This window comes from Lepidochelys kempii, chromosome 7 (genome assembly GCF_965140265.1).
Source record: "Lepidochelys kempii isolate rLepKem1 chromosome 7, rLepKem1.hap2, whole genome shotgun sequence".
NCBI lineage: Eukaryota > Metazoa > Chordata > Testudines > Cheloniidae > Lepidochelys > Lepidochelys kempii.
Window position 1 is genome coordinate 43,356,650 of NC_133262.1, and position 12,110 is coordinate 43,368,759.

Consider the following 12,110-nt stretch of genomic DNA (forward strand, 5'->3'; position numbering starts at 1 on the left):
CGGCTGGGCGGGCTTTGCAGCAGCGGCAGACTCGGCAGTGAGGAGGAGCGGCCGGAACAGCAGCAGCGGTGGCGGCGGCGGTGCGGGCGGCGGGGGGCAAGCGCGGCCGCGGCTGTCGGAGGCGGAGCGGGGCCGGCTGGGTAAGCGCTGGCTGCAGGCCTGGCGGCTCGGAGCGGGCAGCCGGGCTGCGGGAGCCAGGAGGCCGCCGCTTCTCTTTGTGTGGCCGCTGCGCTCCTGGTGGGGAGACAGCGCCCCCGGCGTGGGGGTGCCCTGCTCGGGGCCCGCCCCGGACCCTTCCGGCGGCGTGGGAGCTGCTGATCCCCTGTTCCCATCCTCATCCCTGCCACCTGTCCCGGTCGAGGCACCAGCTCCGCTTCCCCTCGCCTCCAGGGGCACTGATCCTCCTTCGGTGAGGCTGGCGGTGTTAGCCCTCTTTTACACCTAGGGGAAACTGAGGCATGGAGCGGGGAAGCGGCTTGTCAAAGCAGTCAACTGGTTGAGTCGCTGTCGGAGCTGGGAAAAGACACAAGGAGTCCTGACATCCACGCCCTGACTCTGACCTCCAACACATTACTCTTATTTTATTCATAACACCTAGGTTCTCCAGTCGAGGATCATGGCCTTTTGTACCGAAAGTATCATAGAAATGTAAGGGTGGAAGGGCCTTCAAGAGGTCATCAAGTCCAGCCCCCGGAAGCTGAGGCAGGACCAAATAAACCTATACCATGTGCTGTCCAACCTGTTCTTAAAAACCTCCAGAGATGGTGATTCCACAGCCTCCCTTGGTAACCTTTTCCAGTGCTTGACTAACTTTATAACTAGAAAGGTTTTCCTAATATCTAACTTAAATCAACCTTGCTGCAAACTAAGCTTATTACTTCTTGTCCTGCCCTTGGTGGACATGGAGAACAATTGATCACAGTTCTCTTTATAACAACCGTTTACATATTTGAAGACTGTGATCATGTCCCTCACCACCCCACCCATCTCTTCTCTAGACTAAATATGCCGAATTATTTCAGCCTTTCCTAAGAAAAGACAGAAGACTTTCTGTCCCAGAGAACTTGCAACTAAGAGGGTGGAGCATACCTCAGGGTAGGTAGGAATGATAGACAAATCCATGTGCATGACATTTTTACAAATCAAAATATAGAAAGAGAATGATGTAATATATACTCTTTCCCTCAGTTTTTCTACCTGTGAAGTACTGGGTGCATAGTTAATGATTGTACAATACTTGAAGATGTGTATGTAGCTATATACAAATATTTTATTTATATTTATAGGGTCATAAATAGACCCAATCCTCCCCAAAACCTCCTTTCTTACCAAAGGAGCCTCACAAAATTTGCTAGAAAATGTATATATACCATTTAGTAATATTTAAAGTAGAAGCAGACCTGTATTACACCCAGTAGTTGATCAAATAAGCAGTCACATTATCTGTCCCTTGTCCATTACCCCTTCAAAGATTAATGAAGAAATAAACATGTGCATTTAACTTTGGTAACTTTATCCTTTTAGAGTTCATCATTCCCTTCATCCACTTTTCCTCATATGTTTCAGGCCAGTTTCAGGATTTATTTATCAGTAATCATATAGAAAGATTGTATGATATATTCCCTCTGTCATTTTGTGACATTTGGCATTATCTGAGAAATATTTCTACAGACATGTGGAGGATACCCACAGTGCAAACAATTAGTTTTTCTTGACACCTGTGTATCTTTCCTGGTTGGTTATTTTTAAAGGCACACAGAAAGGTAAATGCTTGTTAAAACCGAATTGGCTTGTTTTAAGTAAATTGCCTTGAATATGTGTAAAAGCTTGACTCTTTCAAGGAGATTAAACATTATATATTGGTGGGTCCTTAATAGATTACAACAGAAAAATGTTTATTGACATATCATCAGGAGATGTGGCAATGAGTGACCTGTCATGTTTTAGGAGTCACAAGAGAGGTCTCTCAGTGAGTAGCTGTAGAAGAGGGTATTATAAGAGATCTGACTTTTTAAGAGTGGCTGTAAAGGTTATGAAAAATGTTCAAGATTTAAAGCAATTTTTTATGTGAGTGCTGCAGAGACACTGTTCTCAGGTCCTGTGGGAATGTCTGAATAGCTCTCAAGGCTTTCTCTACTTCACACAAGGAGTGAAAGTGTTTGTAGGTAGGGAGATTGTTGGTACCCCAGGAGGCACCATGAGACATCAGTTCATTAAGAAGAGAGCAATATTTTCTACACTTTCTCCACTAAATTATAAGGTATTCTTTTGCAATCAATAACTTGATTATTGTGCAAAAACATAGCGATCTAGAGAATCTTTAATGCAGTTCAGGCTCTGAAATGTTATCAGTTTTATGGCAGCTATTCGGTATTGTTTTCTAGCTGTCAAACATCTGATGGGTGATTCTTACTGAATTTGGGTATATGATGGAGTCCAAACCTTGATATAGGGTTTACATAACCTAAGTTGCACAGGGAGATAAAGCTCCGAGGTACTTAAATGAAGTATGTATTAAAAGTTAATGCTTAATATGCTCTTAAACTTCTTCTGTAAGAGCATGTGCGGTGTAAAAATACATAGGAAAAATTTGTCATTTGGTTAACAAGTTATCTTCCATGTCTTTTGGTTCTGGTTCCAAACACTAAAATAGTGCATACTAGATAGGTAAGACTAATTTTATTTTCTGTTTTTTTTATACAGTTCTGTATATGTGGATGGGATTTGTTAGAAAATCAGTCTTAAAAGAGAAACTGGCATTGATAAGGTATAGCTATTCTGTTAACAAAATACAGGTTTATATTTTATATCCTGGTTGATATTCAAGCTTGGTTTTGATAGAAGTGTTTTTCAACAAGCAAACTGATGTATTTGTTGCACAATCTTATACTGGTAAACTTTATTATGTAATAGGGTATGTGGCTGAAGTTTTATGAACAGGGGCTAAATGTTTAGTAAGGAAGGCTACTGTTCAGTAAAGAGAGCCGTAAAACTCCTCTGAAGATGTTTCTTGATGATGTGGGCCATTGCTGAAGACTCTTATTGCTTTTTTGGAAACTTAAAACTTTTTTTTATTTATACATTCACTGTGCTGCTTCTCCACTCCTACCAGTTTACAGTGTTGCAGTTGTTCTCTCTTCTTTTACATTCAGACTGGCAGTAAAATCTGTGATGTGTCAGCAGGGCCTTTAGGAAAAAGCAAACAGTTTGTTTAAAAAAATCCAGAAAAATGTCTTATTTTTTGTGCTGAAAAAATACTCTATGTGGAAGTTTGTTTTTGTTAAGAACAAATCCAAAAAATACTAATCTATATGTTCCTCTCCTCCCCTACCTTTCCTCTCTCTCCTCACTATTTTTCTTGAACTCTGTCGATCCACTCTCTCCTTTTTACCCTTCCCCTCTATTTTTCTCTCCTTTTTCTTCTCTTTCAGTTTAGACTGTACTAACACCATTGCTGAATTGACACTTTTAAAGCCTTACCTTCTCCCAGTATCTTAACTTGGCCAACAGACACTATGAGGAGACTGGCTTTTCGAGGTGCTGGTTGTACTCTGGTAAATCTGGTACATTATTGATCATATATGCACCATTCTCCCTTCTCCCCTACCTTGACCTTTTTTTTTTTTTTATCCTGGCCATAATGAATCCCCCCTCGTATTCATTCAACTTATTGAAGTGTTTGCAGGTAATTAATTCTGTTCCTAGAATACGAAAGAGATACCCTAATGTAGTTATGCCAGGTTGCTGTGCCATTTAAAAACAACACATACAAGAAAAAATGCCTTGATTCTATTAGAAAATGGGAGGAGATCTGGGGAGTCTCTATACGCATTCAGTCTTTAGTCTTTGAGACTCCCAACAATAGCGCCAGTAGAGAGGAATCTTTGTGGTACTGATCCCTTGCCACTAGAAATTGCGCTAGGTCCACCAGCTTGTTTCATAAACCACTCAGTAGTTGTTGGATGGTTATTAATTTCAGTCACTATTTACATTAGTAAATTCAAACCCGTGGCCAAGAGGAGACAGACACTCTTACATTGTCAAAAAGAAAAGGAGTACTTGTGGCACCTTAGAGACTAACCAATTTATTTGAGCATAAGCTTTCGTGAGCTACAGCTCACTTCATCGGATGCATACTGTGGAAAATACAGAAGATGTTTATACATACAGACCATGAAAAAATGGGTGTTTATCACTACAAAAGGTTTTCTCTCCCCCCACCCCACTCTTCTTCTGGTAATAGCTTATCTAAAGTGATCACTCTCCTTACAATGTGTATGATAATCAAGGTGGGCCATTTCCAGCACAAATCCAGGTGTCGTGTTTCCCCCGCACTCCCCCCCCCCGTTGAGAAAACCTTTTGTAGTGATAAACACCCATTTTTTCATGGTCTGTGTGTATAAAAACATCTTCTGTATTTTCCACAGTATGCATCCGATGAAGTGAGCTGTAGCTCACGAAAGCTTATGCTCAAATAAATTGGTTAGTCTCTAAGGTGCCACAAGTACTCCTTTTCTTTTTGCAAATACAGACTAACACGGCTGTTACTCTGAAATCTTACATTGCCAGTTACTTGAGTCATCCAATCCACACTGATTTTAGCATTGGAGAGAGAATGGAAGGGCTTGAGAACATAGCAAAATGTAACCAGGTTACAGCCCAAACCCCTTTTGGTGTGATCCCATGACTAGATATTAAGCAGTAGTTGTGGTTTTTACTTGTCAGTGCAGACTCTTAATTACATCAACAGGGTTGTTTGTTTTTTGCTTTTGGGTGTGGGGTGGAGTACTTGTCAATCAGAATCACCAAATTATCTCTTGTTTGAACTAGTTCATCTGCCATGACAAAAGTTCTTGTTTTATTATCATGTATGGAGTGACAAGTCACAAGCATTGATGGGTGATTTAAGAAAGGATAATGGTAAGTGTTGTTAGATACATACATTTTCATCACCCTATAAGAGTCCAAGTCACTCTGATGGTATGGTGATGCATGGCAGTATAAAACTCAACGATAGATTGGATTATCAGGTAAACTATCAACGACATAAGCAGTGTTTTAGCTATATGATTTCGTGAGGTAATAATACATAACTAAATCTCAGTGAACCATCTTGAATACATACATCCTAAAGAACTGCAAGTTTAATGCTCACTCTCATCAGAGAGATTGGATGCAAAGCCATAAGTTTAAGAACATCTTTCTTTATTATAGAAGAAGTTGGATTCCATGGGTTCCAAGAGACGAAGGGCTACTTCTCCTTCCAGCAGCATCAGTGGAGGAGATTTTGATGATGGTCACCATTCAACAAATATACCAGGCCCAAGCAGGAAAAGGGAGGAGACTTTCAAATCTCCCAACTGTAGATCCTGTAAGTACCATTGTAACCCCTTCTGTGTTATTGCATAAATCCAAATGTGGAATACCTTTTGAAATCACTATACGCAAACATTTGCAAAAGAAAAAATTATATTTAGTGAGAATATTTAAGATATGGGTATAACTTAGTGTTCTATGGATGTTTTCTGGAGTTGCAAAGTCTTCTTCCAGGCTTTCCCCCATGGGACAGCGTTCTACGTTTCTAGGGAGCCCCGAGGAACAGCTTCTGTTTCCTTTGGTATATTGTGCACTTGCCTGGCCTAAGCGCTAATTTTGAATGACGTGGGCAAGTTACGACTTCCTCCTGAGCCCAGCAGCACTGATTCTACACTGGCTGTAGAACATGGATATCAAACTCATTCTGTGGAGATGTCTGAGTTACACTTTTAATTATGGTGTGTGGGCTGGGGAATAAATTTAGGACTACGTATCTCCTTCAGTCCACACTAGTTCTCCCACTGATGTCAATACAAGATTTGCACAAAGAGCAAAAGACAGAATATTGTCTTTCTACGTAGTACCTAAAGTTCTATTATTTGTTCAGCACCTTATTCATCCCTGACCCATGAAAATATGTTCATCATTAGGACCATCCCAGTTGATGTCCTTTTTCTCTTCCTTACTCATTCTCCTTCAGCTGCTTTTCTTTTTTTCTTCACTGTCTTTGTATTTCTTGTCTTATCTTCCCATTGTATTTACTTCCTTGTAGCAGGTTCCGGATTTCTATACCTTATGGCTTTCACTTCCTCCCCATCCTCCTTCCATCTGCTAAAATGATCAGCAAAGAAATAGTAAATGCTGACATTTGAAGTGCCATCCTTAGACATTAGTTAGCCTAAGAGAGATTAACTGTGAGACATTGGAGTCCACATTTCCTTATTTATTGTTTCTGGTGTCTTCTTGAGTCTGTAGTCAACACTGTGTTGGTTTACATTTGGGAAGTTTTCTTTGCAACCATGAGGGCTAGAAAACTCCCTTTAAAAAAGAAAAAAATACACAAATCTGGGTATGCCATAGTACTATATTAATACATCAAACGGGCTGGGTGTTTAATATCCCCACTGTAGAGCAACTTATGGCGTGACACTCCCCTCCCCCCACCTTCCTACCCTAACCAAGGCTTGGGCATAAATCCACACCCCTGAGAGACGTAGCTATGCCAACCTAAGCCCTTGTGCAGACAGAATTCTTCCATTGGCCTAACTACTGTTTCTTGGGGAAGTGGATTACCTACGTTGACAGGAGAACTGCTCCTGTTGGCATAGGTAGTTTCTACACTGTAGCATTTCAAGTGCAGACATACCCTCAATTTGTTGCCTCCTTAGCATTTCCATTGTCTTACTGGATTGTTCTTGCCTTTTAGATTGCTGTGTGCCATGAACTGTACAACACAATCAGAGATTACAAAGATGAACAGGGCAGGCTCTTATGTGAGCTTTTCATTAGAGCACCAAAACGAAGGTGAGGATGTGGCCTTGATTGGGAACAATCTTAGGTATGAGAGCTAGTCCTGGAACAAATGGATTTTGAGAAATAGCTCATCTGTGTAAAAGTTGCAAAACTCGTGCATTAAATATGCAACAAGCTTGCATTAGTCTTTTGATCTTTATGTTTGATAGCATGCCCCTTTGAACTGTGACACAAGTGCCTGTGTTCAGGCAGAAAAGTAAACGTTTGATTTTATATGAAACATTGAATATAAAGCCTTCCTGACGTTGAGATCTGTTTGGCTGTAAAATTGTCTCCAAAGGTGGAGGAGTAAAATAATAACATATATCCTAGGGAACAACCCAGAACTGACTCTTGGGAATGGAATAGGTGAAGAGAGAGAACTATTTCTGTCTGTAATTTTTTTATAGATTTAAGATAAATTTTAAAATATGTGCTAATTCATTTATATTAAGGTTGTTTGTAAATTTGAGCTATTTAAGTTGTAGCAAAAACATACTAGAAACGTTTCTGCATTACTCTTAAATTTGTGCAGAGTTAAATACTGTAGGGTTCGCTTTCAGTGCTCAAACTCTGATGCCTTTACTTATTGTTACAACAGAAATCAGCCAGACTACTATGAAGTGGTTTCTCAGCCTATTGATTTAATGAAAATCCAACAGAAACTAAAAATGGAGGAGTATGATGATGTGAACCTACTGACTGCTGACTTTCAGCTACTATTTAACAATGCAAAGGCTTACTATAAGGTGAGGAAGCTTCATTTAAAGGCCCAAATTCATATATTCTGACAATAGCAGGTCTGGGTGCTTTTAGAAGATACAGCCAGTTTCATATGTAAGAGACCACTATGATAATATACATCTGTTCCAGTACTACAGTGGTTCCAAAACTTTCCTGTAGTGTGGACCAGATCTTAATACAGAGATTACCTAATATGCCTCCTCCTCTCTCTTTCATAACCCTGTAGCATTCTTGCCCAACTACAACAATTTCTTCCATGGAAAAATATTAGGAAAGTATGACTTTTTAGGTGTCTCATGTAATGTGTGTTTTCCTTTGGGGAAAAACATTAAAGAGCACAAGTAGAATCCTGAACTCAGTACTGAGCAGGCAAGTAAAGGACGAACATATTTAAAGTATTTTACCAATACACTTCCCATTCAATGAATTGGTCATTCTGAATGATCAAGTTAAATACAGAAAAGCAAATTTATAATATTTTTTGTTTTTTGAAAGAAAAGAGCAAAATTAGTGGGATGATTTCATCTCTTGCTTCCATCAATTCCTTCTCTCAGCTGGAAACAAGCAGGAGAGCTAAGTGGCAAACAAGTGGTTTGCTAAGCATCAGTGGTGTGCAGGACACTCATATGGAATCTCTGCAGTATTATACCCTGTTTAAAAAAAAAAGTAGTTATGCACTAAATCAGAGGTGATCAAAGCTCACTTTGAATGCAGGAGAAGAGAGAGCGAGTAACAGGGCAGAATAGGGAAATTGGGGTCTCTCTCTCTTTCTGGGGGTAGCTTCTCCTGGCCCCGGCCTAATCACCCTGGTTCCTACATGCTCCTTGGCCTAGACTCAGTCAGAAGTTGCTTGTGTCTGGGGCAGGGCTCAGTCAGAGACAGTTCAAGCCGAAGCTCAGGGCTAGAGAGCTGTGTGAGACATGTGGAGGAGACCAGGGACATAGATCAGCACTAGCTCCCCTCATCCCGCTGGTTCTGCTGCCCCTGATATGAATGGTACACTTTAGATGTTAATGGGTTTTATTAAAGTTATCTTTAAATCATTTTGTTAGCCTCTTTTCTAAAATTTAATTAAAAAGTAAAAAGTGTGTTTCAGAATCTTAAAAAATAGAATGTTTTCCTGTATTTCTTGCATTGAAAGAATCAATATCTTGTGGCAGAGAGGGGATAAAAGAAATCCAAACTTCACTGCAAATCTAGAGTAAATTACCTAATGTCCTTAAGTGTGGTGGAGGCTATCTATTTTAATTCATTACCATTCCTGACATCACTGTGTTGAAGAATTACACAGCCAGTAATTGCTGTTTTCTATTATTTAATATATTTCACTTCAGAATGCTCAGAATTTTAAGAACACTTTTAAAATAACTGACTAGCAATAACGTCGTGCTGTTTGGTTCATTCTCACAGCCAGATTCTCCTGAATATAAAGCAGCCTGCAAACTGTGGGATTTGTATATGCGCACAAAGAATGAGTTTGTTCAGAAAGGTGATACTGAGGAGGAGGAGGAAGAGGATGAAAGGCATGACAATCAAGGGGCAATATCTGAAGTAGTAAGTAGGAAGCATTGCATTTATAGTTTGCTGGTGAAATTAAGAGGTGTGTGAAAACTGGACTTTCAGAATAAGGTTAACCTCAGTTTGTGGAGGGACATCGGTCGATGTGTGGTTATTAAGCTGAGCCAAAACAGGTGATGGGACATGCGTCACTAGATTATGTTCTGATATACTGTTTAAGGGTTCTTACACATACATAGAAAACAGTAATGGTTTCAGTACTCAATAAGTAAGTATTTATACCTTTGCATATGTTTGTGCATATATTAGTGAACTCTTAAGAAATAAATAGTTACAAGATGATCAGTGATATAACTATTGTATATGTGGTTCCATTTTAATCAGTTTATAATAAATATGACCTCTGTAACTTGCATGATCTGAGGCCTCGTGCAAGTAAACCTGGGTCCCCCTGAGAACACTTTCAGATGAGACACCTGTATGGTGAACACCATGGTGTTATTCTCAGACTTGTTGTTCTTTTTACTGCCTTAACCCAGGGACTTAGGCTAGAGCTACACCTGCAAATCTCCGTTAGTACTGCATGACATTACAATGCATATTTGTATTTAACTCTGAAAAACAGATCTGTGCACGAAATGTGTATGTGATATTCAGACTTATTCACGTGTCTTACTAAATGCATAATCATAATACTGTGTCTTGAAAAGTTGCACACATCTTTATAGCTGCTGTTTTCATCATCTTTTCCTTGAAAAAGAACGTTTATACATTTACACTGAAATATTTTACAGGGACCATTAGAAGCTTTTATAAAATTGAAATCTTTCTCATCAAAGCTTTTTGTAACTTCATTTCCTGTACCAGTCTTCTCCAAGCTACTTGAAAGAGATTCTTGAACAGCTGCTTGAAGCTGTAGCCATAGCCACCAACCCATCAGGACGTCTTATAAGTGAGCTGTTTCAGAAGCTTCCCTCTAAAGTGGTGAGTAGTGAAATGAAATCACTTGTGTTCTATGTTTGGTATCTGGAAAATGGTATAACTAATACTGTGGGCTGACTGTGAGACTAACGGTCAAGTGAACAAAAATAAATAAAAATACTTTATGCACTACCAAGTCATAACATTTTGCTTTGTGGTGGAAATCGCCCCCTTAGCCTGTTTACTGAAGAAGCCATTATCAGTTTAATCAGATAATGTACTATAACATTTTAACACTGAGAGCAAACTATTAGGTGTGTGTATAATGTCTAATAGCTATCAATATCAAAATGTTGTTACGCATTATCAGATAAAGGTCATGTTATAAAATCATTGCTTCTTTCTGAGGAAATAGTTTTTTTCATATCACTTTGGTGGAATGATGAAGTATTTCATTTTTCTTAATTGGCTGTAAGGGCTGCTTTTTGTTTTAGCAGCTTTCTGCTGGTAGAATGGGGTTTATGGATCAACCCTAAAATAATCTTTTTACTAATCTAAATTTTGTTTTTAAGTCATTTACAGCTCAATTCAGAGTCAGTGTAACTCCACTTAGTTTAAATTTCATCTTAGTGTAAGGGATCTAGTCTCTGAATGAATTCATTAACTTGTTTGGTGAATCTATATAAATAAACCCTTTCAGATGTTGTTAATCGATATTAGTTATGTGAGCAATGTATATCTTAATGATATGGAGAAATTAAACCATTTTGGTTAAGAGAATAAACCTTAATCAAGTTGCAATGCTGAATTTGTACATAATCTTTCAGCTGTTTTGTGGTGGTAATCTGTCTTCTTAGCTGCCTTTGGTAATAGGCCATCAAATATAAGTGTTTATTTAATACTGATTTTTATTGTTTCCCTTGTGAATTATATGTGCCAGTGTACAACTATAGATATATCGTTTTTGTTTTCTAGCAATATCCTGACTATTATGCAATAATTAAAGAGCCCATAGATCTTAAGACTATTGCCCAGAGGATACAGGTACGGTATGATCATGTTAATGAGCTGTATATTGTAATTTTGGAAAAATAAGGTTTTTAAAGTTTAGAAGCAAAATTTTATGTAGATCAGTAGTAAGTGTAATTTTTACCAGTAAATTAAGAAACTGAAAACTATGCTGCTCTGAGGTTCAGGACTGGCTATAGTCAGTCCTGGACTAGTGTGCCAAAGGTAGTCACAGTTTAAGGTTCAGTGTCTTAAACCATAATTGTTGATCTGAATGAAATGCCAGGTACTGTGATTTCTTGGCCATGTACTAGTATAAAGTAGTCATTTCTGGCCAGGGCAAATTGAGATATTGAAGTTTAGATTAGTGTCATTCTCATTACCATCTTGCTTTGTCCCACTCACCCTTTCCTATTCTTATTTGGTTTTAGCTAGCTGTTACCTTGAACTCCTAGAGCTAGAAATTTGGTGATTTCTACAACCTGAAATCATTCAAATCTAATTTTTAAAATGAAGTATTAGTCTCTAATTCTAGAATTTTGTGAAATACTGACTGCTAATGCATTCTGAACTTGAAGTGGAGGATAGAGATGAGTTAAAATGGTAATCCAAATGATGTGTTTTAAAGTTTGCTTAAAATCATTTTGGAGTCAGTGCATTGTTCATTTAGTTTGTGGGACCTGTCACAGAAAAAATAACTTTTATATTTGTATCGTCTCTATGATTTTCTTTCCTTTTTTGCCAATGAATTCTTTGTTTGTTTATATGCTGCATAAAGAAATGTCTTTTTTCAATGTGAACTTACCTTTTACTTTCCAGTGTTTTGCATTTTTTTTCTTCATGTGACAGGATAAAAAGGATCAGTTTTTATCTAAAGAGTAAACTGTTCTGTTTTTTGTTCTGCAGAATGGAAGTTATAAAAGCATTCATGCAATGGCCAAGGATATAGATCTTTTAGCAAAGAATGCCAAAACCTATAATGAGCCTGGATCTCAAGTATTCAAGGTTATTTTCAGATTTTTTTTTTTGACAATTAAGTCAGGGTTTCAATCTTTATTTATTGTATTACATATTTTTAAGTTATTAAAATG

The 12,110-nt window shown here is 38.4% G+C and overlaps 1 protein-coding gene across 11 annotated transcripts in view; it reads left to right on the forward strand.

Annotated features, from left to right (window-relative positions):
• The first annotated feature begins 5 nt into the window (after positions 1-5).
• The window catches only part of PBRM1 (polybromo 1), an 87,274-nt gene continuing 75,169 nt past the window's right edge, over positions 6-12,110 (forward strand). For 3 of the 11 annotated variants that reach the window (XM_073352416.1, XM_073352417.1, XM_073352418.1), the window contains exons 1-10: positions 7-140; positions 599-785; positions 2,704-2,767; positions 5,215-5,371; positions 6,743-6,840; positions 7,430-7,577; positions 8,983-9,126; positions 9,958-10,074; positions 10,987-11,055; positions 11,926-12,024. In XM_073352416.1, the coding sequence (XP_073208517.1) occupies positions 2,712-2,767; positions 5,215-5,371; positions 6,743-6,840; positions 7,430-7,577; positions 8,983-9,126; positions 9,958-10,074; positions 10,987-11,055; positions 11,926-12,024 (888 nt within the window). In that variant the 5' untranslated portion in view covers positions 7-140; positions 599-785; positions 2,704-2,711. Of the gene's footprint in view, positions 141-336; positions 410-598; positions 786-2,703; positions 2,768-5,214; positions 5,372-6,742; positions 6,841-7,429; positions 7,578-8,982; positions 9,127-9,957; positions 10,075-10,986; positions 11,056-11,925; positions 12,025-12,110 lie in introns of those variants that run through there. The other 8 variants (XM_073352408.1, XM_073352414.1, XM_073352411.1 and 5 more) reach the window with 7 other exon arrangements.